At 45.2% G+C, this 27,751-nt stretch overlaps 1 protein-coding gene across 3 annotated transcripts in view; it reads right to left on the minus strand.

The window, feature by feature from the left end:
• LARGE1 (LARGE xylosyl- and glucuronyltransferase 1) overlaps positions 1-27,751 on the minus strand; it is a 500,680-nt gene that overhangs the window by 236,852 nt on the left and 236,077 nt on the right. For all 3 annotated transcript variants that reach the window (XM_073213795.1, XM_073213797.1, XM_073213796.1), the window contains 2 exons: positions 23,693-23,775; positions 5,130-5,253 (listed from right to left, as the gene is read on the minus strand). In XM_073213795.1, coding sequence (XP_073069896.1) covers positions 5,130-5,253; positions 23,693-23,775 — 207 coding nt within the window. The remainder of the gene's footprint in view (positions 1-5,129; positions 5,254-23,692; positions 23,776-27,751) is intronic.

Below are 27,751 nucleotides of genomic sequence, written 5' to 3' on the forward strand. Positions count from 1 at the left end.
AGCAGGGCACTGAAAGATGGCAGTAATCTAGAGAAAGCCTCTGCAATCCTCCACAGAGACCAGTATAAAGGCAATGGAGTAGGAGTGCAAAGCCCAATTTTTGAGTCAACCATCAGTATTTTCCGTAACCATAGTCCTGAATCTCACTTCATCTTTCTGACCTTGGTAATGAGCAGGCATCCAGTCTAAGAGGAAAGGAGATAGATTAGGGCTCCCAGCCAGACAGGTGAATCATGAACCAGTCCCAGCCCTAGCTGCTTCCCTTCATGAGCCTGGGGCCATCCTCGCCCCAGTGCTGGCATGGGGGTGACTTTCTGGGCCAACTGGGGTCAGATTAGAGGCTGGGAGGCATGCAGGGTCTCCTCTGAAAACCGGCGAGGTATGTGTTGCTGGTTAAAGGCAAACTGTATGGAGTAATAACTGACTGTTCAGCTGAGAAAATGATGCTTGGCTGGCAGGCCCAGGGAGCCCAGGGCTCCACAGCATCATTCACACAGTGCACTTTGACCCATTTCCTGCAGGTCTGCCTTCAATGGGGGGGTCGTGCTTTCCCCATTTGTTCTTCAGGAACAACCAGAAAATGACCACCACCGAGAGCTGAGAGGACCCTGGTGTAGACACAACTACAGTATCTGAGCTAAAGGCAGGCCACAAAGAAGGAACTATAACACAGGAGAACGAGCATGGACCGTGGAGTCAGTTCTGGGTTTTAATCCTGGCTCTGCCATGTCCTTGCTAATGTATCTGGGGTCAGTTAGCCTCCCTAAGCCTCTATTTCCTTCTCTGTATATGGGGATCACAGGACCTGCTCCACAGAGCTGCTGTAAGCATTGCACAAGAGAACGATATAAAATGGGAAACATGTCACTTGGCAGCCTACGGGGCCCAGAGTCACTGAAAACAGGAATCCTGAGTTCATGTGCAACTCAACGGGGCCAACTTGATGCCCCAGTGGCTGCAGCCCAGTCTCCCTCCTCTCCTGTGGATCCACTCCACATCTGTGTCTACACAATCCCGTATCTCATATCATTTCGTTTGGAAATGGAAAAGTTAAACTTCAGCCATGGCATTTATTAGCTGCCTGAGCTCAGGCAAATAGGCTTCAACTCTGTGCTCCGATTTATAAATTATCTGTGAGATGAAGGTAATAAAACTTCTCTCTCCAGCCCACAGGGTTGTTGTGAGGAGTGCCAGCATGCCGCCATCTACAAAGCTCTACGGAAAACCGAGTTCCCTCCTCCTCTTATTACGGGCGCCCAAGGCTTGAGTGGAGTTTGGAGCACAAAGGCACACTCAGTCCTGGTGGCCTGTTGATATGGGGGAAGGAACGGGCCCTGCAAACATTAGGAAGACCAATGAGCATTTCAGAGGCCACAGAGACAAGCAGGCTGAGCGATCACTATTTGCAAATCCACACTAATTGGTCATTACAGAGAGAGTGGTACCAGTCCACTGCAAATTTCCCACAGTTCATTTTTAATCATGCACCAATCCCTCTTAAACTCCCTCCTCCCTGTTACTTCATTCTCCAGCACTAACAGATAGAATAAGGGTCGCACAGGAGTATTTCTGAGAAACGTCATATCCAACAGCTATAGAAAGCGATTTCTCAGAGCCATGTGGGGGAGACCGCCATGTGTGTGGGCTGAGGGTACCGCCTGGCACACTTGCAGAACGCAACGGCAGAACATAGTACGAGTCCATTCCTCTCCTGCTCTTCCCCCTCCTCTAATGTCATCGAGTGGATGGTGTTTTAATGTGCTCATGGAAGGATACTCGCCTGTCCCAGGGCTGCTGCTCTTGGGATTGACACAGGGTAGTACAGATGGGGCTGCCTTATTTATGCCACTGCAGGGTCGCTGGTAGGTGAATACCTGGCTGTCTGCCCATGCCGTGAGGCCCAACAGGCCTCAGGAATGTGCTGAGCCCCAACAGTGGCAAAGAAACCCCTAATGGCTTTGTACCTCTTATGGATCCAGTGCTGAGTTTACTGCGTGTTAGTCCTTTAGCAAATGTTTTCATAGGCCAGGCATTAACACTAGGCATCAAAGATACAGGGGTGTTAAAAACCAGACATGATCCCAGCCGTTTCGGGGCCTACTATCTGGGGAAGAGACAGGCCTTTAGCAGCTCATCACACAAAGGCATGAAAGGTTATACTCCGCAGTGAGTTTACTGAAGAAATGTATGTGATCCTACGGGAACATATAACAAAGGAACTCCTGCCAGATGATGACGCCAAATGTTTCTGTGAGTAAACATAGCTTAAGCAAAAGAACACAGAATTAATTAGCAACAGGGCAGGGAACAGAATCTAATAGAAAAAAATTATTCCCGGTGGGAGGGAAGGAATAGAGTGGATCTGAAGTGAGTGGTCAATGGTGCTGGTGGTACAAGATGACACTGAAGGAGGCAGGGGCCTGACTGTGCAGGGATATGAGACTCAGTTACATGGACAACCACTGAAGGTTTTATCCAGAGAAAGGGGGATGGTGCAGTTGGGCTTGCTTGTGGGAAAGCTGATTCATGTGACCGATGGAGAACAGGACCTGGGGGAGGAAAGGTGACAGAGCAGAAGGGAAGAGATTGGTCTGGAAAGAAATTGCTGTTATGCTGGGTAAAGATCGCAAAGCTTAGAATGAGAAGGTGGCCAGGGCAAAGGAGAGCAGCTAGAATGTGGAGTGGTCAGGTACAGGGGACGGGGGAGGGACCTGCCAAAGACAGACTCTTGGCTCTGGGTGAGCAACTAAGTAGACAGATGGTGGTGTTGCCAACCAGGAGAGGCCGAGATTGCAGGGAGTGGGCACGTCATGGTTTGGAGGTCTCTGGAGTTGGATTACACATACATTTTTACTACTGTTATCATTATTATGTGAAAATTACATTTTGCAAAATGCTTTTCTACTGTTGTTTTTATGGGATTCTGATAAAAGTTTCATGGGATGTGGGACTGTGGGAGACAAGTGTTTAATTGGTAGAAAAAAACAGTAGGTATTAGGGACCTTGCGTGGGGTAGTCAGCAGCAAAAGTCAGGCTAGGGGACAGGACACTGGAGATAATATCCTTAAGTTTATTCTTTTTTAGTTCTTATATTTAGAGTCATGGAGCCTTCAATTCAAATGGATAAAAATACAATATGTAAAAGAATGAACAGCAGGTTTACCTGGATGAGAGGGAGCATGAGAGAGTCGGAGCACCAGGCTTCTCCCTTCCACTCCCCTCTCATCCAAGACCCAGAGAAGCCCTGGGTTCCCAGGAGCCAATTACACCCTTGATACCTTAACTCCTTCAGCCTCCCAGCTGTCCCCGGCTTTCCTAACAAGCCATTCGATCAAGAGCATTTTAATCCTATGTTGCCTGGGCTGCAAAGGACAGTAGGGTATTTTCGAGAACCTGAAGCATTTCAGGCCCCTCTGGGCCTTCACACGGGTTATCTTACTTAATCCCTTCCCGGGCAGCTTCACTATGCCACCCATTTGACACCTGATCGAGTCAAGGCTCAGAACCCAAATTAGATGGTTCAGCAGCAAGCCAGGGTATGAACCTGGAGTTTTTACAACCATCTTGTGTCTGTTGTTTTTTTTAAGTAGAGGGTATAGGCTTGCAAGGGACATGGCACAGGACTGCCAAAAAAGGCGAACTAGTGAAAGAGGAGGCACAAGCCTCCTTCTGTGCCACGTGCTACTCTTCCCCTCCCGTTGCTTTTCCCCACGTGTTGGCACGAAGACCCTGGGAGACAGAGTGGCTTTGCTTTCACCTTAATTAGTGCAGCGATTTGCTAAATTTTGTTTTTCCCTTTTTAAGAGTGTTAATCAATTTTAGCTCAGAATAGATTGGAATGGCACACAAATTACCACAACAATCCCCAAATGCTAAATTCTGAACATCTCGATCAACTTCAGAGCCTGAAAAATGGGAAAATCAGAAACTCAGGCTGGCATCTCTGTGATCTATTTAAAATGTTATGACTCTAAAATGAAAAGATAATGGCTTTATGCAGTTTGGAACAAGCAATTTGCTAGAATCAGCCTCATGCCTAGGTGTTTAGTCCTTCCCAAGGTGATTGGAGAGAGAGCATCTGTGTGTTTCTGCAAAGTTACATGGTCCTCTAATAACAGCAATTTGTTAAATCCACAAGCATTACAGGGCACTAACCATGCAGTAGAAATACAGAAAAGAATAAGATGTGCCCCCTGCTCCCTCCCCAATTAAGAAGGTTCTAAACATCAGTAGACAGACACAGGAGTTGAGAACATCTGCCTCTTTCCGAGATAAGTCATGGAAGGAAGGTTCTCAGAGGAAGTGGCGATGCAGCTGAGCCCTGAAGGAGGAGTAGGACTTTTGACAAGGTCTGTGGAAGGGCATGTCAGATAGAAGGAACAGCATAAGCAAAAGCTCAACTATAGGGGAGGGGTCAGGAACACCAGAAGTAGCTTCTTAGAGCTAAGAAATGGGGTAAATTTTCAGGAAGACAAGAGCCAGAATACACAGTGCATCTTAATCAGAGTGTGACTCTCAATCCCGATGCAGGCAACGTGGCACTACAGAAGGGTTTTAAGCAAGGGAATGACATGACCAAATGGGTCTCATTTGGTTAAAACCCTCCAGCGTAACATAATCATTAATATTTATTCAGCACAGTCTTTTAAAGCACATTCATATACATCCTCTCACTGAACCTCGTAATTACCCCATCAAGTTGGTTTTATAATCACCTATCTACTAATGACAAAACAGACCCAGAAAAGGTGTAAGTTTATCTACTTTGTGTCTTAGGACCAGTAAACGACAATACACAAATTCAAACCATGGCCACTGAGCTCTGAGTTCAACACTGACCTCACTGGGTAACAGAATTCTCTGGATAACAGCCACCATAAACCACTTTCAGAGTGGCTCCAAGCCTCTACAGAAATCCTTGGTGGTCAGCATTGCACAGATGTATATGCATTCTGTGGCAGTAAAGTGGTCACTTTAATGCTTTTGATAAATTAGGTTCAGGTGGGAAATAACTTCTATAGTTATATCCTGGACCATTTCCAGCTGAGAGCTGAAACTGTACTAAATTGCAAAGAAGAAAAGCTTCCAGGTGAGTGGACCAGGGAGGCACCTCTCCCTCCCACTTGTACCTTGAGCTCATCTGCATTGTAGAAGTCCACACGCACGGCAGGCACCATCCAGGTCTGGAAGAGTGTGGCCAGGATCTGCTCTGCGATGGAGTCAGCGATGAGGTGGAAGTGCAGAGGGTTCCGCCTATGGGAAACAAAAGAAAGAAGGGTCAGGAGAGCTAAGGCCTTTGAATTCCAGCCATAAACACACTCCTCAACTTGGCATGTTACCAAACCAGGGTTCACTGGAGGATGTCAGAGCTAAAACAGAGAGCAGACATGTCACCCAACCTCAGGATCACATAGAGGTGACTACCAAGGACCGGAGAGGGTCAAATCACTTGTGACACTCAACTCAAGCCAACCACCATACCTGTTATTAGGGCATTTGTGTTTCCAAAATCTTGAGTAGAGCACACATGACCCTTTATTTCTACCCCATAGACATACCAGCGCTAATGCAGAACATGGACAGAGGACAAAGCCTTCTGTATGGAGTGGGTGTGATAGCACCAAATTCTGTTTTCTGCTGCTTCTCCAAAAGAAACCCAGGCATCCAAGATCATCAACTTTCCTTCACTTTTTAACATACATACAGTTTTTATTCATTCCAACCTGCTTTTCCTGAGGCAGCTCCCGAAATACAAAGCAGCATCATTATACCAGGACAGAGCTTCTGAGGCCAAATGGAAATGGGTTCGAATCCCAGTGCCGGCATCTATTTGTGGGGACTCTGAGCATGTTACTTATATCTTCTCACTGTTAATTCTTCATCCCAAAATATGTTGATAAAAACCTCCTTGTTGGGCTACCGTGTCTTTATCAGTTAGATCAGATAAGCAGCACAATATATAATGCATATCAATAATAAACAGAGACAGGATAATAATAAACAGCAGGTATGCCTTCTTGAGGGACTGCCAGGCACAAAACAATATCTCATTCTGGAAGAACGACTGTCAGGAATACTACCTTGCTAGTAAAAATACCAACGTAAGTTGTAATGCCATGAGTGAGCACTTCTGGGAAGTTGAAAGACGATAATGACCTGCTCCCCTGACCTCAAGGAGCTCTTATTATTTAGAGAGAGGTGACCCATGATTAAATATACATGAGGTGGAAGGTGATAATGTGCTACTAACCAGAAGAGCACGCCAAGCTCTATGGGGGGAAAGAAAGAGAAGGGCTAATTCTGTCTGGGTCAGAAGGATGTGTAAGAGCTGGGGGAAGCAGGGCCCTCAGGGACAAATGACTTTAACAGGGGACAAAGGGAGAGAGATGCCATCCAAGGAGAATAAGAGACTCTGCTAAGCACAGGCTGTGCTGGGAATGAGGTGGGGAGAGGAAGCGGTTAGCAGGGACTCTAGGGTTAGAGCAGAGAAGGGAGAAATGAACACCCAGTTCAGCAGTCTGGACTTCACCAGCTAGGCGATGGGGCTAACAACCTTCCTCCCAGCTCCCAGCCTCCTGTGTGGTCACTCTCTAGCCCTGTCCCAAGTTCTAGACATACTGACTATCTCTTTGTTTCTTATGCCAACATGCTCCATCCACCTGGGCCTTTACATGTTTGGCTTGCTCTGCAGAAAACCCTCTTGCATTTTCTCATTCATTAAGTACTTAATGAGCACCTACTACATGCCAAATGAGGAGCAGGATGCTGGGGACATGGTGTTAAGACATACCATCCCAACTCTCATGACTCTCAAGGAGAGTCTTGCCCTCTCCTTCCTACCTCCCTGCCCCCATCCCATTCCCCTTTCAGCATTTGCTTATCTCTTACCCAGCCCTCACTTCTGATGTCTGCCATCATTTGCTCCGAGAATCCTTCCCTAACCACCCATGACTACATCAGGGGGCCTCTCTAAAGGAAAGTCATCTCAGCACCACATATCCATCCTGAGGTTGCAATCACCTGCTTGCTTATCTACATGCCCTCTTGACAGTGAGCTTAGGGAGGACAAGGATTATGCCAGTTATGTTCAGATGGACAGCCCTAGGACCTAGGGGCTGGAATGGTTCCTACATGAACAATGGGTGACACACACCAGAGAGATAAGGGGAACAGAGGCAGAAACATCATTGAGGAGATGACACTGGTGAATGTGAAGCGAGACTGACTAAGCATCTGGGGAAGAGCAACAAGGAGGCTGGAGCTGGAGGGATTTCAGGAGAAGACGTCTTTGATATGGGGGAAAACGGAGAGGATGAAGCAGAATGGGACACTGAGGCTCCCGGGTTGGCAGTGACGTTGCCAGGACAGGGGGATACAAGAAGAAAGGCACGCTGCAGGAAGAGGACGCATTTGGGACTGGACCCACCAAACTTAAAGGGTGGGGGGCAAAGCCAGGTGGGGCTGGATGGATGAGCCTAGACCTGAAGAAAGTCATTACCCAAGGCTCACCTGTCATACACGTAACAGGTGCTCAAGGGTGATAAACTGGAGAAAGGATCAAAGCAGCAATCAGTACTGCAGCATTTCCCTGGGGATCCATGGCCTGAACACTGCAAATTAGCCCATTAAACTGTCTACACCAGGGAGAAGAGACATGCTGGCTGTATAGTTTCCTTGAAAGCCTTCTAAGAAGCTTCCCTGTGAGAAGCTGCCAGTAGGACTGAGTGATACCTGGTGGCCTGAAGGGGCGATGGTGTGTTTGTTCAACGGCCAGTGACTTACCCAAAGGCTAGTCAGAGGCAGCTATTCATTACTGGGAAGACGGGTGGTCCAGTTGGCCCTCAGCCTTGGCACAACCACTCCCCCCCTTCCTGGAGCCACAGCAGCATCTCATGCATTGAGAGTGGGTAAAGGACAACTGCCACCTTGCATTTTTATCCACACTGGTGAGATGGCGTAATTTTAGACACAGGGTGACAAGACCAACAGGTCATACTTGCTTCAAAACATCATGCTTTCCCCATGTCTGTAACTTTGCTTGTGCTGTTTATGGAATACTCCCCTCCTGCTTTTAGGGGTCCCACGCATCCTTCACATTTCCCTTAGCAACTTCCGTCCTCCTGGAAAGCTTCTTTGAGCCTTCCTTGTCGCTGTCCCTGCTAACTCGGCACCTCATCCGAAGAGCAAATCTAACCTTTATAGCCTGGCTTTGGAAAACATATTCAAACACCTCGCTCCTTGCTGGTACTGTGAGGCCCGAGGACAGAAACCATCTTCTCATCTCCATCCCCAGGGCCCAGGAGGCTGGCACATAATGGGTGCGTGACAAACACTCGTACAGCAGGAAGCAACAGGCAATGCCCCTCCTTTTATGTCACCATCAACATTACCATAAGACAATAACAACAGCCACTGCACACCCCTCATCAGTGGTTTGGAGCTGGGCACCCCCCAGCATGCCTAGGTTGGAACTCTGGCTGTAGTCAATACTGACTGAGTGACCATAAGCCAAGTTATTTCTTCAACTTCTTCATCTTCAAAACAGGAACAATAATGGTAAGTAAGCAATACTACATTGGCAAATATGAGGATTAAGTGACATAAAATAAAGTACCTAGCACATGGTAAGAGATCAATATTTGTTAACTACGGGTGGTCTGAATGTTGGTGCCCCTCCCCCAAATTCATACATAGAATTCTAGCCCCCAGGGTGATGGTATCAGGAGGCGTTACCTTAGGGAGGTGATCAGCTTGTATGGGCAGAGTCCTCCTGAAAAAGGATTAGTGAGTGACCTTAGAAAAGAGGTTCCAAAGAGATGCTCTACTCCCTCCAGCATGTGAGGACACAGAGAAGTCAGCAGTCTGCAACCAGGAAGCAGGCCCCCGCCAGCCACCAGAACCAGACCCCGTGGATGCCACAATCCTGGACGTATTGGCCTCTAGAACTGTGAGAAATACGTATCTGCTGTTCAGGAGTTAACCAGTCTCTGCATTTTGTTACAACTGCCCAAACAGACTAGGACAACTATTATCAGCATTAACTTATGAAACTGTTATTTTCTCTAATGTTTTTGGCATCACTTTTCAAATGAAGCACTTGGCAGTTAGCTCCTCCATCCACAGGCAAAACATGAGCTGCGTGAAGAAACGCCCCACAGAAAGCCATCGAGCTGCAAGGACGTGCAAGGCACACAGGGACTGAAGCAATGGAGGAGCCCAGAGTCCTCTGTCCAGGCAGCTGTCAATCTGGCAGAGACAGAGAGAACACAAGGAACTACGTCAATGTGAGAACAGGAGTGTGCCAGTGGCACACCCACCAGGGGGCCACTTCCGTAGACTGGCACAGACCGCGAGGGGTTCCCCTAGAGCTGGACGGTGAACAGCGTGAATGACCGGACAGGATGGCTCTGCAGTGAGGAGCACTATAGCCAGAGGGCTGTGAGGGTGGAGGGATCTGGGAAGTTCACAGGGACTGCATGGCAACGGAAGGGGATGCTGGGATGGGAAAAAATGTTGGAAGGCATCCTGTAGGATGCAACAGAATGAGGAGGACAGGTAGAAAAGTTCACAGGCGGTCTGTGAAAGAGCAAGAGTCTTACGTGGGTGGATCATACACCACGTACTGGACACCTACCGTAGGCCAGGATGAGAGAAGATGAGAAGAAAGAGAGAGGCTTAATGGCAGGCTGGCCCCGAGCGTGCTGACTTCCTAAGAACTGGGAATTTCATTCTCTAAGGTCAAGAGGACCAACAAGGCGTGGGGGCTCGGCAGGGGGCAGACCAAAGTGACCTGGGGAGTCAGTCTGGTTACAGAGCAGAAGACGGACCGGCATGGGTGGGAGGAAAAGCTCTCAGAGGAAGAGGGTGCAGGCATCCACACACGGCTCTCCCCTTACATTTCTTGCTCTGGTCCCAGTATCCCTCCAGAAGGGAGAGTAAATCCAGAAAGACACTTAGCTTGTCTTCAAGGCAAAACTAGGTGTTTGCACCATCAGGGGTCAGTGTACCTCACTGCTTGCTGTGTGAAAGTCTACGAGAATGCTCAGTCAGAGCACACAGCCCAGGGGACCGCAGAGGCTTGGCAGTCGGCTGACGCTGCCTGAGCCATGAACGCGAGCAGCCGCAGCTGTCTCCTGCTCCTGTGGTCCTGCTCGTCAGGTGGGATGCCTGGAGAAGCTCTGCTCCTGCTCTGCCTGCAGTCATGTCACGGGCACGCGGGTCCTGCCTCCCGCTCTTCTCAGTGGTCATGGGAAGCACCCAAAAACACTGCCCAGACCACTTGGAGTTTCCATGTAAACCAAAATGGTTCCCTTGACCTCTAATTTGTAAACCCAGCTACCAACTCGATGATCCCACCTTCCCATCTCAAAGACCCCTCAGAATCAAGATGCCCCTGGTTACATCCTCCTAACATACTAGACTACTAATTATTCATGGAGTGTTTAGCTTCTGTCTCTAGTCAAGAATGTAAACTCTGTGGGGACAGACAGTGGAATGTCATTCATTGGTGGACCCTAGTGTCCACCCCCCCAACCCGAGCAATGCCTGGAATATTATAGAGTAACTCACTTTGTCCTCTCTTGGCCCCATGGCACATGTCCATCCTCCTGCACTCCCTGACTGGGTTAAAGGTGCACTATTTATCCAGCATCACGAGCTAGAAGTGGGAGCATCGTCTGGGCTCCCTCCCTGCCCATGTCCCACACACCCAATCAATTTGACATCCTCAGGAGCTGCTTAGCCTGTGGGCTATGAGCAGGTCTCTGAAGCCAAGCTGTCTGGCTTCTTAGCGTGGTCCATCACAAGCAAATGATATGACCTGGGGCAAGCTTCCTAATCTGAGTCTCAGTTTGTGAATCTGTAAAATGGGGTTAATAGTAACGACTCCTACCTCATAATTATTATTAGATTGAGTTAAAACATATGAAGTACTTAGAACAGTGACTCGCAAGCAGTAAGAACTTAAAAAACATTAGCTGTATTACCTTACCTGACCTTCAGTGGAATCTTGTGCATATATTCACCCTTTTCCTCCCCACCTCTGAGCTTCCTCCCGCCAACAGACCCCCATCCTGTAAGCCCTGAACTCTCTCCAACGACCACACAATCCCCTGCTCACCGTACAATGTATAAATAAGTCTAGCCTCCCACATGGAGCTAACAGGATCTTCAATGATCTCACACTGTCCACCTCTCCAAACTCAAGCCTTCCTATTCCCTCCTCAAGCCCTGAACTCCAGCCATTCTCCCCAGACCCCAGAACTCCTTCAGGAATAAACTGAAGTATCACCTCCTCAGGGAGGCCACTCCATCTGGAGTGCCCCTCCCCACCCCTGTTTGGTTTCCTCCTGGCATTCGTCAGTATTAGAAATCTCTATATTTGTCTGCATATCTATCTCTTCCCATTTTCCCCTAGAATATGAGCTGTGCAGGGTGTTCCTCAAGTTTCACAAAGCATGTACTCTCCTATTTCCCCTCCCCACAATCTCAGTGCTTAGCAAGTGCCTGAACATGGGTGCAGTTCCAGGGTTTAGCCACCTTCTCTGGCAGCCTTGTGTCTATGCTCTCACCTCTTACTTGATGACTATGTGCTGCCTCACCAACTGCATCTGGCCTGCCCATCACAATTTAAACACCATTTCTCTGAGGAAGCCATTCATTTGGTCAGATGCCTTTCTTAGGGACTCTCATTGAATTCAGGGCTCAAAACATAGGTGTTTGCAATAATCTATTGACTATTCAATTCTCTATTCTGTGCTAGAGACATGGCACAGGGAGCTATATTTTATTAATGATCTTATCCCCAACATATATATATAAAACATCCAGTAATTGTCTATCGAAAGCATAAATAAATGGGCAAATTCATAATTACCAAAGAGATCCAAATGCACTCACAGTCTGATATAATCTAACTGGAAGTCAGGTGTAGCACTTGGAAAATAAATGAACTAAATCTTTAAGCCTTGGGTTAGACAATGGTTTCTTTGGTATGACGTCTAATCTATAAGCAGCAACAAAATTAACTAGTCCATATCAAAATTAAAACCTTTTGTGCTTCAAAGGACACCATCAAGAAAGTAAAAAAGGTAACTTCAGAATGGGAGGAAGTATTTGCAAAGCATATATCTAATAAGGGATTTGTAATCACTATATATATAAAGATCTTTTACAAGTTAAACAAAACAAAGACAAGTAAACCAATTAAAAACAGAGCAAAAGATTTGAACACCCACTTCTTAAAGAATATACACAAATGGCCAATAAAGACAAGAAAAGATACTTAACATCACTGGTCATTAGGAAATGTTGTACCTATTAAAGCTCAGACACATCACTTCACATCGACTACAATGGCTAAAATTTTAAAAAGATGAGAAAAAACAAGTTTTTGTGAGCATGTGGAGATACTAGAACCCTCATTTGTTACTTGTGGAACTGAAAAATGATGTAGCTGCTTTGGAAAACGGTTCAGTAATTCCTTGAAAAAATAAGCATAAGGACAGGATTAAAAAAGATGGAAGCATGAAAAGTGATGCAGAATTCTCCTCCTAAAAATACATATAAAAACTAAAATAAAGCAAATACAACTAATCCTGAAGAACAGCTGGAAAGAAGAAGACTGCAACAGACGGCCTGTGTCTGGGGTAAAGAGAAGACCTGGTGGAAAAGGGTGAAGTAGCAGAGCTGCGATCCAGTGGGACACAGCCTTCCCCCCACCCCAGTTCAATGGCAGGAGGAAGAAAAACAGAGTGGGGAGGGAGTAGAAGCCTAGGATTGCTAAATACCCACCCCTGGAGATCTACTCTGGCAGCACAGATGAGCATTACATGGTGCTCTGAAAATAACAGGGGTTGGAAAGCAAAGACAGATGGAACACTCAGAGACTGAGACTGCAGCCGCTTTGACAAACAGGTACCCACTGCCAGCTGCTTTGGGACAAGAGAAAGGCAGGCACTTTGAAAAACCTCCCAACATTGAGAGGGTTGCTAAAAGGGCAAGGATTATACAGAACTAGCTGCTCAGGAGAGAGGATAGGTGGACAAAATAATTGAGCCTAGCCGATTAGGAATTTTCAGGAGCTTCACACTCCATCTCCCTGGCTGGAAATGCAGTACTGAAGCTCCCATCACGATATGAAGCCTGCTGCTCCTTCCTCCCACCAGCACCAGTTCACAAACCTTCTGCCCCTGCCATCGTGCCAGGCTAGCCAGAAGGCAGCCCCACCTATGGCAGGCACAGGGCATAATGCAAAGTCTCTACACTGCATGCTTGGCCCACTGGCCCTGGCAGTGGAGGCAGGCACAGTGACCAGGATGCAGAAAAGAGCTCTTTCCTCCTGGAAGGCACTGGCACCACATGCCTGCAAACCCTACGATTGCTCCAGGGGCTGGGAAGTTCCAGAGAGCACAGCATCAGGGCACTAGAGGGGCCACATCACAAAGTTCTTATTCCATAGTAACCATTGCAAATATGACACAGTGAAAGAATCTGGTACAAACCAAAATCTCTCAAACACCAGAAAGAGGGCTAAATGAAACTGAAATCACCAATTTTCTTGATAAAGATTTCAAAATAAAAATCACAAACATGCTCATGGAGCTAAAGAAAAATATTCAGGACCTCAGGGAAGACTTCAAGAAATAGACAGAAACTTTGAAAAATACAGTGTCTGAAATGAAACATACAATGGAGGGATTTAAAAGCAGATTAGATGACGTAGAGGAGACAGTAAATGAAATAGAAATTAGAGAAGAGGAATACAAAGAAGCTGAGGCACAAAGAGTAAGAAGGATCTTTAAGAATGAAAGAATAATAAGAGAACTGTGTAAGCAGGAAAAATACTCGCATTATAGGGATACCAGAAGAAGAAAAGAAGAGAGAGAAAAGGGATAGAAAGACTATTTGAGGAGGTAATTGCTGAGAACTTCCCCAGTATGGGGAAGGAAATAGTCTCCCAGGCTATGAAAGTGCACCAATCTCCAAACACAAGGGACCCAAGGGATACAACACTAAGATGTATAATAATAAAAATGACAAAGATCAAGGACAAGGACAGAGTATGAAAAGCAGCCAGAGAGAGAAAAAAGATCTCATATAAAAAGCCATCAGGCTATTATCAGATGTCTCAAGAGAAAGGCCAGAAGGAAATGGCATGATATATTTAATGCAATGAAACAGAAGGGCTTCTAACCAAGAATACTTTAGCCATCAAGATTATCATTTAAATTTGAAGCAGGATGAAAAGATTCCCAGGTAAGCAAAAGCTGAAGGAACTTCCCTCCCATAAACCATCTCTACAGTGTATTTTGGAGGGACTGCTACAGATGAAAGTGCTCCTAAGGCTAAACAGCTGTCACCAAGGAAAATAAAACCACAGTAAAGAAAGTAGACCAATTAATTACTAAGTAAATGCAAAATTAAATCAACTATGCCCAAAGTCAGTCAAGGGATACACAGAGAGTACAGAATATGACCTCTAATATACAAAGAGTAGAGGAGGAAAACAAGAAGGTTAGGAAATAAAACCTTTAGATGGTGTTTGAAATAGTGTACTAAGCGAGTTAAGTTAGACTGTTAGTAGAGAAGCTGCCCTTGAACCTTTGGTAACCACAAATCTAAAGCCTGCAATGGCAATAAGTACATATCCATCAATAATCACCCTAAATGAAAATGGAGTGGATGTACCAATCAAAAGACATAGAGTTACAGAATGGATAAAAAAAACAAGACCCATCTATATGCTGCCTACAAGGGACTCACTTCAAACTCAAAGACATACACAGAATAAAAGTGAAGGGATGGAAAAAGATATTTCATGCAAATAATAGGGAGAAAAAATTCACTTTAGTGTAAATATGTATGTCCTTATTGTTAACTCTTGCTAATCTCCCTCTGAACAAAAGAGAACCGAATGGAGGCTCATTCCAATGGTTGATTTTGGAATTTTCAGGGATCTGTCATTATTAAAACTCTTTTACTTTCCAGAGTTAGAAACCAAATGTATAATAAGACTCAAGACATCACACATGGACAAAGAAATGTCACCTTTATTGCTCTTAGTCTTGAACTGCAGGCTATTCTTTCTACTGTGGACACAATTGGGCTGTCTTCTTTTGTTCCCAAGAATTGGGTTTACATTCCAGTCATAGACTAACCTGGACAGTTGCAGACTTTCTCCACATGGGCAAACATTGACTGTGCCACACAGCTCCCAGGGAAAGAAGCCCAGAAACAGCTGAGCTAATTCCCACTTCCAAACTCACAGGTCACTTCCTGTCTCAGGCAAATAACTGAGTATTTGATGTAATTCATAAATGAGTCACTCTTTAAATGCATAGTTGTCAGTTTGTAGTATTTTCACCAGGTTGCCCGATTATCGCTACTACCTAAAGTGATAGTAGTCACCTCGGAAAGAAACCCCCACGCCCATTAGCAGTCACTCCCCACTTCCCAGTTCTTCCATCTCCTGGAAATCACTACTCTGCTTTCAGTTTCTATGGATTTGTTTATTCTGGACATTTCATACAAATGGAGTCCTGTAATGTGTTGTCTTTTTGTGTCTGGCATCTTTCACTCAGCGTGATATTTTGAAGGTTCATTTGTGTTGGGCCAGTCCTTTACTCTTTTCATTGCTCAGTATTGTATGGCTACACCACATTTTGTTTACCCACCATCAATTGGTGGCTGTTAGTGTTGTTTCCACTTCTTGACTATAGAATAATTCTACTATGAGGTTTGTGCACAAGCTTTTCTTTGGACATGTGCTTTGTGTATATAACTGGGAATGGACTTGTTGAGTAGCTCAGTAGTGATAACCTTATGTTTGCTTTTTTAAATTAAGATATCACTGATATATAATCTTATAAAATTTCACATGAGCAACATTGTGGTTACTACATTCACCCATATTATCGAGTCCCCCCCCCGCCACACCCCACTGCAGTCAGCGACCATCAGCATAGTAAGATGCTATAGAGTCACTGCTTGTCTTCTCTGTGCTATACTGTCTTCCCCGTGTCCCCCCTACATGTCTGCTAATCATATGCCCCTTAATCCCTTTCTCCCTCCCTCCTCACCCCCTTCCCTTTGGTAACTGCTTCTTGGAGTCTGTGAGTCTGCTGCTGTTTTGTTCCTTCAGTTTTGCTTCATTGTTATACTCCACAAATGAGTGAAATCATTTGGTACTTGTCTTTCTCTGCCTGGTTTATTTCACTGAGCATAATACACTTCAGCTCCATCCATGTTGTTGCAAATGGTAGGATTTGTTTTCTTCTTATGGCTGTTTTCTTCCACTGTGTATATGTACCACATCTTCTTTATCCATTCATCTACTGATGGACACTTAGGTTACTTCCATATCTTGGCTACTGTAAATAGTGCTGCGATAAACATAGGGGTGCATATGTATTTTTGAAACTGGGATCCTACATTCTTAGGGTAAATTCCTAGGAGTGGAATTCCTGGGTCAAATGGTATTTCTATTTTTAGGAAACTCCATATTGCTTTCCACAATGGTTGAACTAATTTACATTCCCACCAGCAGTGTAGGAGGGTTCCCCTTTCTCCACATCCTCGCCAGCATTTGTTGTCCCTTGCCTTTTGGATGTTGGCCATCCTAACTGGTGTGAGGTGATATCTCATTGTGGTTTTAATTTGCATTTCCCTGACGATTAGCGATGTGGGGCATCTTTTCATGTGCCTGTTGGCCATCTGAATTTCTTCTTTGAAGAAGTGTCTGTTGAGATCCTCTGACCATTTTTTAATCGGGTTATTTGATTTTTGGGTGTTGAGACATGTGAGTTCTTTATGTATTTTGGATGTTAAAGCCCTATTGGATCTGTCATTTATGAATATATTCTCCCATACTGTAGGGTGCCTTTTTGTTCTGCTGACTTTGCTATACAGAAGCTTTTTAGTTTCATGTAGTCCCATTTGTTCATTTTTGCTTTTGTTCCCCTTGCCCAAGGAGATGTGTTCAGGAAAAAGTTGCTCATGTTTATATTCAAGAGATTTTTGCCTATGTTTTCTTCTAAGAAAGAGTTTTACAGTTTCATGACTTACACTCGTTACTCTTTGAGTTTACTTTTGTGTATTAAGATAGACAATAATCCAGTTTCCTTCTCTTACATGGAGCTGTCCAGTTTTGCCAATACAAGTTGTTGAAGAGGTTATCATTTCCCCATTGTATATCCACGGAGGAATAAGTTCCTTAAAATATGATTCAATGTCAGTTAAGTTTATATCTGTACAACATCTAAAACAGTCTTTTATACCAGTCACCAGTTATGTATGTATTTTGGGAGCACTGCTTTAAGCCCATGAGAGAAAGGTTCCCACCTCACCAGGCCAGCCTGGGTCCACATCTTAATATATAACAGGTCTCCCATAGTTCGCCTAGGTTCAAACAACACGGGCATTAGGTCTGTTCTATATTCAGACCAGTTCACGCTTTTGCAACAAAGAGGAAGCCAGTGCACGCTTCCTCTTCGGCGAAGCCTGCACACTTTGCTCCTAACGAGCCAGGCTCCTGCTGCCTCTGGTTTCCTTAACTGCTCCCCTGTTCCAGGTTGGGATGCAATAAATATGGTAATAGAAAGAGGAAAAGATGATTAATCCCCAGCTTTCTCCCTGCTTTTCCTTTCTTATTTTGTCAGGAATGTGCCACAGCCTCTACAAGGCAATCCATGGCTTGTTTATATTAAAATATACAGGGACAGCTGAGCTGAAAGAATCCTTAATCATTAAGTTCATGATGGAATTGCAATTTTAGAAAAAGAGCCTGTGACAGCAGCTCGAATGCTCACTGAACCTGCTAGACTTAGAGCTTTAATAGAACTCACTGCAGTGAAACACTGCAGCCAGGATGAGGCTTTTTCAGGGTGATTTTTTTTGGTTTGAGGGAGGACAAGTGGCCTTGATAATGTGGGAAGATTCAAAGACAAGTCAGTATCCTGTCAGAACAGCTCTCTAGGGGAGAAGAACAGAGCAACTTTACAGAAAAATCAAAAGTCTTGTGGTGTAGCGGGGATTCTAGAGTTTGGCAGAGCCCGGGGTGGAATCCCAGGCATAGTACTTACTCATCTGTGACCTTGAACAAGCTACTTAACGTCTCCGAGCTTCGGTTTCCACATCCATTTGTGGAGATAATGGCTTCTACTGGACCAGGTCGCGACAAAGGTCAAATACAATGGCTTATGTGATGCTTGGCATCTGAACTATATGAATTAGTTCCTTTTGGTTTTACATATATATGCCTGGATATAAACAGCATGAATCTCTTACATTTCCAAAGATATTACATGTGCATGCTATTTCCTCTCCATCGTTACTGAGATATAATTGACAAAAATTGCATATATTTAAGATGCACATTAAACATATAGGGTGATATTTTTATATATGTGAACATGGTAAGATAATCACCACAATGAAGCTAATTAACGTATCTACCACCTCACATCATTATTTTTCCTTTTCTTTTCCGTATGCTATTTATTTCCTTAAGTCTTACTACAACACTAATGTCCCGGCCTTTAAAGACTATTTAGTTTACATTCAGCACCTCAAACATATATCCTGAGGGGATCGAGAGGATTATGGGAACCATGGTAATGAGATGATCATGTCTACTGGCCACCCACTCATAATGCTAAATAAAAATAATAATGATATTCAAAATTGTATTCTTCCTGGTGAACAATTCAGGCTCTGAAGCTTGACTGACTGGCCTCCAACCCAGCCATGCCCACCCTTTCTGTGACCCACAGCCACTACTTAACATTCAATTCTCAGTTTCATCATCCATAAAATGGGAATAATACCAGTACCACCCTCACGGTGTTACCTGAGCAGTGAAGTACTAATATCTGAGAAATACTTAGAGCAGGGCCTCATTCAGAGTGAGAACTACATTCGTATTTGTTAAGTAGCAAAATGCAGAAAGGTTCACATGAGTTATCTTTTGATATTCAAAACAGGGCTCTGCTGAGAGGTTAGGGAACAAGCCAAATCTCCCAGAAGTACAGTGACATGCCTCCGGGCATCCAGCTCACAGGTGGCAAGACCAGAGGCAAGACCCACTTCTGTTTCTTAGTTGGATTCAAATCCTAGGTTCTTCCCTTCACAACCTGGAAACTGCTTCTATAGGAAGCTGAAGCTTGAATAAGCAATAAGAAAATAATCAGAGGCAAACGCTGGTCACAAACGTGCTGTTTTATCCACTGTGTTCTTCAGGAAAACACATTTCTAAAAAAAAGAAGTGCATAAAAACAACAAAACCCCAGCTGCTTGATATGCAAAGTAAAGGAGATACCCAGTTCTGCCCTGCCAATAGGCTGCACACTCTAAGAGTTAAGTAGATCATTCTAGCAAACAAATATTAAAATTTTACAAGCTGGGCCACCTTCCTGCCCAGGAGGTAAATACTTAGTAACTATGTAAATATTTTTTGTCCCTGCTCACTAAAAAGCTAGGTTTCCTTGAAGAGCAACTATACTCCCCAGTTTATCTGTAACTGGGATTGGAGGTACAGGCAGTCTCCAAGTTTTTGTTTAAATACCGTTCCATCTAGATGACACCCACATGTATTGAGCTGTTTTCTACCATGGAAACCTTCACTCATATATATTTTGTACTTACTTTCTTTGCATTCACTTTTCTTCACCACAGAGACCACATGACCAAAATATATATACATATAAAGAGAAAACAAAAACAAGATCCCTTTTTTCTACCACTCCCAACATAACATGAACATTTCCATTTTTAACGTATTTTCTGCTAGTGTTTCATCCCCCCATACTTCGACCATGTATATGTGTATATGCAAGCATCTTATACAAAAATCATGCAACCGTTTTTGAATTGTGTGCTCACTTATTTTATGTCATTAAATTTGTCCATGTTATGACATACTTTTTAAAACCAGCTGTGAACATAGTTTACTATAAAAGGAGGTTTCTCATTTAGTTCTACTATTTTTAGGTACTGTTCCATTTTTTTATTATTTTAAAAAACATGATTATAAGCAGTATTTCATACAAGCTTTCGCTGTAGTTAGGATTACCCTTTTAAGACAGAGTCCTTAAAGTGGGCATATAAGGTGAAGGTCTTGAGCACAATACTATAAAATTCCTTTCCAAAACATTACAGGAATTTTCAGTTCCAGCCTCAGAGTATAAGAGTGCCTATATCCCTCTTTTCCTATCTAAAATAGAGTGTGCCCACCGTCACCAGGCATACTGCAGAAGCAAAACTGATTTGATATAACAAAGCAAGCCTTATATGAAAATTTGCTGAAAATCTTGTCTGGAAAATAAATCTAATTGCTGTAATTAACAGTGAAAGCCAAAAGAAGCCTCCTGCACCACTATTATTATATTATTTCTAACATCAGGAAGGTACTTCATTTGTCAAAGTATTTCATAATCGTGTATTAGTTAATCCCCGTAACATGCTTTGGAAGCAATGAAGCTATTTCTAGCTGGACTTACTGTGTTCAAAGTCTTTCAAAAGTCCTTTTGTCTTGATATCTCAACTTATTATCACCAGCACATCAATTCACAGAATTGTTCTCATTTTTAGAATTTCAGGGCTGGGAGGGAGGGACTTAAATGGTCACAGGGTCCAAGAAGATCAAGCAGGGCCTGACGTGGGGTTCAGAAATTTCACAACACATACTAACAATTTGCTTTTTCTCAAGTCCTCATGTGTCCATGAAAGGATGGTATGCCATCAGCAGCTAATAATAAAACTACTGCTATTTTTAAATGTGACGTCTTTGTGTTATACAGTTACTGCAGGAGTAAAAGTTTATACTCAACAGGATTCTTATGATTTCAACAACTATTGGAATGATTTGATTTGGAGCCAAAGCAGCAGCAATATTTACACCCAACACCACCACCAGAAATTTTTATGACCGTAAAATTTGGCCTAAGTGAGAAATAGCATGACTATCCATAACCAAGAAAATACTCTTTTGTAAAAAAGGTGCTGATTTTCAATCAGGGAGGGACTCAAGTTCTTTAGTGGTGACAAGGAATAAATACATTAAAAGTGGAGAACCACTTCACCTAATTCAATGCTCAGTCCTCAGAATACCTGTTTCAAGCGGAAGGCCGCAGAAGCACAAGGAGGCTCAAAAACTGCACAGGAGCTGTGGAGGAGCAGAAAGGCCACCTCGCCTCAGTCAGAAGATGCGGGGTTGAGTTCCACGTGGTTATTGTTTACTGGCATTCCCATTTCCTCCTGAGATGTGCACCCGCAATCATATTGCCACCTGGACAGAACTGTGAGGTGCTCCTGAGAGCCCTGATCGCTGAGAATGTTCAGTATCTGTCAGCTGCTCATTTCTCCCACCCTACCTTCCCTACTCCAGGGAGGGGACAGGGACTCAGATGGTTTGCCAACCCACTAGTCGACCGCAGGCACATGATGGCTCCTAGCAAAAGAACCTCCCAGGTGAGTTCAGTATAAATGGCTGAGCTTAAAAAATAAATGTTGTTTTCAACCAACAAGTTTTGGGGTGAACTGATTCGCAGCAAAAGCTAACTGATAAAAGAACTGAAGTCTAGAGAGTAAAAATGACTTGCTATAAATCATTCAGTTATATAGTGACATGACTGTGAAACTGAGTAGGTCTGAAATGGACACATTAAGTCAACTGATTGGATAAATACATCTTCAGGTTGTTAGCAAAGTCTCCCAGATTTGCTTGTTAAACAATAAACATTTATTGAGCATATAATACAAGTTGAGTGCTTTACTAAGATACTGGAAATATAGAAAAATAAGGCATGGTTTCTCTCCCCAGAAATCTCATACTCTACTACAGAAGAGTATTGTATCAATAAATAAAATGCAATGTAATCAATATAACAGTAGAAAGATGAATAAGGTATTATGGGCTGGCAGAAGGGCAGTCCCAAACCAGACTGACCAGTACAGTTAGGATTCCTGTTAGAAATGATGCCTACATAAAGTCTTAAAGGACAAGAAGAATTTGCCAGATTATGGCGAGAGAAGAGGAAGGAGGGCAGAAATGGGCAGACATTTCAAAGACAAAAACAACAGGCAGGGCACACCTTGGAGAGGGGGTAGAGCTCTAAGCAGGTCAATGTTGCTGGAGCATAAAGGAGGTGAGAGATCAAACACTTCTCGGAATGATCTCAGACCCTAGAATGTCTGTCCACGTGGGGAAGAGGCTCAATTCTCTGTCCTCAACAAGGAAAAGCTAACAAAAGGTTTTAAGAAATCAGACTGGCCTTTTTGAAATATCATTCTGGCATTAGAGAGGCTGGATCCAGGGGGGGCACACCTGAATTACACCTGGTGCAGCTGAAAAACATTTAAAGAGAACCTCAAGACATTGATAACAGATGGGCTGGTTGGGGACTGAGAGAGAAGGTGGAACTGAAGACGAATGCCAATTCTTACAGAATTGGCAGGCAGGGGTCCACCATTTCTCCCATCTCTGCTGATGCCACACACAGCTGTATTTGGGCATAAAACTTTATACTGATCTTTGTTCAACTGAACTCTGAGAGCTTGTCATGACGGCTCCTCCTGTTGAGAGCCTCTTGGACCCTGACCCAGCGGTCTGATGCATTTCCATACCATTGGCTACAGATAAAGCTTCACCCAAACTCTTGGTAAGAATGTTAGAACACAGCCAAGAGCATGGGGTGGAACTGTGGACTCAATTCCAAATAAACCCTGAATATGTTATATGTCAAGAAGAAAAGTCCTGTGAAAAAGTAGCAGCACACAGCAGGAGCCTAACTTGGAGAAGAGATGACTCAGGAGAGGCAGAATCACTTCCAGGTGGAAAAGGAATCTGTCCTTTGTAGGACTTGTTTCATGGGGTGGGGGTGGGGTGGGGTGGGGGTGGGGGGGATGTTCCCTAGGGTCAACAGGTGTCATCATTTATTGGTTGGAAGATTTCAGTATAAAGCAGGACTTTCTAATGATTAGAAATACCCAGAGGTGGGACTAGAGAAAGCACCTTTTATTATTTTGCTAGGGCTGTCATAACAGAATATGACAGACTGGGGAGCTTAAACAATAGAAATTTATTTCTCCCCAGTTCTGCAGGCTGGATGTCCGAGCTTAAGGTGTCAACGGGGTTGATTTCTGCTGAGGCCTCTTTCCCGGGCTAGTAGATGGCCATGTCTCCCTGCGTCCTCACGTGGTTTTCCCTGCAGGACGTGCACCTGTGTCCTAGTCTCCTCTTTGTATAAGGATACCAGTCATGCTGGATTAGGGCCCATATAACCTCATTTTAATTGAATCACCTCTTTAAAGGTGCCATCTCCAAATACAGTCACATTCTGAGGTCCTGGGTGCCGGAATTCCAACAGATAAACTACAGGGGGATGCAATTCAGTCCACAACACAACCTGTCAACAGGGATGTGTAAACAGAGGTAAGAGAATGCGATGAAGAAACCGAAGCATCAAATTTGGGGTGTCCTTGAAGAAAGGTCCCTTGAGTTCTAAGAGCTACAATGCTAAACACCACAAGGCTGCACTTCGTTGCGACTGGTAAACATTATTAACACGATACTCTCCCCAGAGTTTCAGAGAAAAATTACATTTTCATGGCAGCTTACTGAGTGATGAGAAACGCCACTCGTACTGAAGGCTTCCCCGAGGAAGTGTGCAGTTGGGCAGCCCAACCACCAACTTACCTGTGGAACAGGACAGACTTGACCAAGGTGACGACGTCCCGGCTGGCATTATATCCGGCACAGACGATAGCCACGTGGATTGTCTGGGAAGCAAAGGAAACAAGGCGAGCAGTCAGATGGAAGAGGACCTTCCTGGCGCTTCGCAGCACATGCCAAGGAACACTCGCCCATTATTTCTTGTTGGGATCATTAGAAAACAAAGGGCACAGTCTGCAACTGTGGAAAATAACTCGACAGTTTTATTAAGGCCTTTTTAATCGGTTTATGGAGCTATCATCATCTGCAAACCATTAAGGCTCTTTTCAATTACATTTTGGGGACAAGAACAATGGTGATTGGCTCAAATAGGCAAAAAGGGAGTCCCCTGCCCCCAGGCCCTGGGTGGGAGACAATGACAACTGGTAAGGAGAGAAGAAGGACACATGCCCTAAAAGGACAAACTGACAATCAGGGATCTCAGACTGACAAGTAAGGGCTTGGAGTTTGGGACATGTTCTCGCCAGAGGTCATGGGCTGGGGGCCACCCGACAGAAGGGCACAGAGACCAGTGAAAACCTCAGGGCCCCAGCTGGGGGATCATTCAGCTGATTGAAACTTTGGGTCTCCTCGTCTAAGTAGGCAAGAACATGGGCCCCAGACGTGAACCCTGGCTCTGCCTGTAACCCAGGGCGGCCGTGGGGAAGTTGCAGGGTGACTCACTGTAACATAAGAATCACGACACGTGACACCTGCAGGACGTCATGGAGAACAGGAGGGCAGGATGCCGAGAGCAGATGTGCTCCTCGGCACGCTGCCTTCCAGTCATAGCAAAAAATGGCCTGAGGGCTGCGCTTCCCGGAAGGGGTGCCTTGGTGTGTTGTGAATAAACTGCAGGTGAAGATACTCATCTCTTCCAGTGAGATCTCAAGGCTGCCAGACAGGGCTGGTGCCCTCAGCCGTGGCTACCCTCTGCTGCCAGCAACTCTGCCTAGGGACCTCCTGGTGCCTTACAATTATTCTCTGTGGGCAAAGACTGGAAACCAGCTGGCAAAGATAGGAAAGCACTGCTCTCGGGCATCTCACGCAAGAAGCCATCCAGCCTGTCAGAACAGCTGGAAGGATGGAGGGTTCCCACCTCGCACTGCTGTGTCTTTACCTACAGCACAGGCTTCCCTGAATCAAAACCCACCTGCCAGCACCCACCCCACCTTGTTCCGTCCCAGGAGTTCTGCAAAACAAGCACAGCCCCTCCAGCACGCAATACAGTTAAATTAAAGGGAAACCTCTTCGTTTTCAGAACTACGCACAGCCCTTCCTACCAGGCCTGGCTTCCAAACTCCCCATTATCCTGATCAACCACGTCCACGTGTAGTTCTGTGGACTCTGTACCACTTTTGCAATCTCCTGTGAGCCCATAATTACTGCAAAATAAAAAGATCATTTCACTCTACTCTAAGCTCCCATATACAACATGCAACCCCCCAGGGTTGGACCAGGGCTACGATGTCCCCCCATCCTGCTTGGACCTGGGGGGTCAAGAAGGTGAAAGGAGATGAAAGGGAGGGATAATGAGAGCTAATATTTACTGAGCAAACTACTACACTCCTACTGGGCTCACCACTTTATAAACATTGTTAGATTAAGGTGCCGTGGTTGTAAGAGGCAGGTACAGTGTTACTATTTCAGAACTAGATATCAGGCTAAGGCTTAGAGAGATGGGATTCAAATTCTGAAACAGAGATTCATAACCCTGGTGGAACATCAGAAATACTCAAAATATTTAAAAAAAATACCCTATGTCACAGCCCCACCTCAGACCAATTAATACACAATCTCTGATGCCCAGGACCTTAACATACCCTGCTGGAAAGCAATGGTTCTCGACGTGGCATAATTCACTCCCAGCCCTGCTGTGGATAAAGTGAAGCTTCCTACTCTCCCCTGGCCCTGGTCGGCTAGCTCAGTACACTCGTGTGGGCAATATGTTGCGACTGACTCTATATAAAGAGCTCCGCCCAGTACTCTGGGCGACACGGTGGCATGGCTCTATGGCTGCACAGCTGCAGGAGAGCAGAGGCTGGAGTGGTGGCAGCCCCGAGATCAGAGACTGAGACAGCTGCGGGGCAGAGAGGCCGAGAGGCAGATACCAGCTTGCTGCATGCAGACTTGCTCTGAGTGGACAGGATTCTAGGGATTGACCTACCGCTGTGGGAATAAAGTTGGATATAAACCCTTTTACCCTAAGAACATTTACCCTAAGAGCATTCAATGAGTGGAATCTCATTGAATCCATAGTGAACTTGCCTGGGGCTGAAACCCATTGGCAAGACACCTGCCCACAACATTTGACAATGTCTGGAGTCATTTTTGGGTGTCATCCCTGGGGGCATGCAGGGCTACAGGCATGTACTGGCTGGAGGCCAAGGATGCTGCTAATAAACATCCACAAAGCCAAGGACAGCCCTTCTAACCACACTCAAAAGGTCAAGAGCGCTGCTGTGAGCAGCTCTGTTTTTTGGAAGAAGGGGAGTGGAGGGTAAGCTCAGGTCCACAGGGTACCAATGCTACCTTTGCTTCGTCTAATTTGTGTACATCATACTTTCTCCACCTGTAAACCAAGGACACCATCATGCATCTCAGGATAATATCTCCAAAGCCTCAGGATGAAAGACTGTAATGTGGATGCAACCATCACCATTTAAGTCATGAAGGAAATGCATAGGAAACCGCCTGCACACAGGAGACAACCAGGAAGGGGACAAGAATGGGCAAAAACATGCTGAATCAGGCTCTCTGGAACCGCAAATATTTAAATATGCAGCCGCCAAGATATCAAACTCTGTCTTGACTTCAGGGTTCAGGGACTTTTTTAAATGGGCCCATTAAATGTAAGCACAAGCGCACACATTCTCAAACATTTTACATAATTTTCCAATCTCTTTAGTTTCATCCAATACACCTGCCATCATGAATAAATGCATCATGTAGAGCCATAGCAGCAGGGCCCTCCTAGCCAGGAAAGCAGAAAATTGGACTGTCATGCTCTTGGAAACATTCGGGGTGGTCCAAAATATGTGGGTACATAAGGGAATCACAGGAGTGGGTCAGGGGCTGGGAGGCCAGAGTTGAGAGCATAGGGGGGAGGGATGAACACTCCTGGAAGAGCAGCGTCACAGATACGGTCTCACTATGATGACTTTAGTTTTGAAGCTAGAAAGTCAAGGCTTCAAGGTTCTCAATGTGCTGGCTTCACGATGGTCACAATTACCTGGACATTCCTCCCGTCAAAGGGCAGGGTTTGAATATCAGACTAACCCCTGGCTGCTTGTCAAGCCTTCCTCTTGATAAGTTAGAGATGTCAAGCTTGCCAAGCTCGCATGGAGGAAGCTGATATTCTCACTTGCTCCTCCAGACTCACTTGCTACCCTTCTCCAATCTGCTCTGTGCCATGCGTGCCTGACTTCTAGAGACAGAATTAGCTGGGCTCCCACTGCCTGTGGTTTCTGGCTGAGTTTGGTGGATGGGAGGCCCCGGCAGGAGTCCCGAGGGTGGCAGGAAAGAGGGGTCAGACGCCCCTTGCTCCTGTCAGAGGCCCTCCCCCCGAGTTCCAGTTCTTGCTGGGCTTAGTAAGTCTTCCTGCCTCCCACCCCTCTGGCCCAAGGATTGTGGTAACTCCCTACAGGGAGATGCACCCACCCTCACTGGTTCCCCTTAACCCTACCTACACCTTGGGGCTCCATTAAGCCCTTTCCACCTCTTCTGAGTACACCATCTGTTTCCTGCGAGCACCTACCAATTCTGGTGGCCCTTCCTCAGCATCCCTCAGGATTGTCCTCGGGTCTGGCAAGGAAGCACAGAGGACTCTGAAGCACCCATATATACATGGCTGATCCCTAAATGAAGCCAGCAGGAGGGCATCCATGTAACGAGCTTGAAAATGTACACATTTGTACTTAGCAATTTTACAGCACCTGACAAAGTTCTCAGGCACACGGACCACAAGCATCTTTCTACTGAAGCTGATAGAGTTTCCTACTCATTCCTGACTGTGGTACTGAGCATGCCTTGCACACCTGCAGG

This window comes from Manis javanica, chromosome 10, assembly GCF_040802235.1.
Source record: "Manis javanica isolate MJ-LG chromosome 10, MJ_LKY, whole genome shotgun sequence".
NCBI lineage: Eukaryota > Metazoa > Chordata > Mammalia > Pholidota > Manidae > Manis > Manis javanica.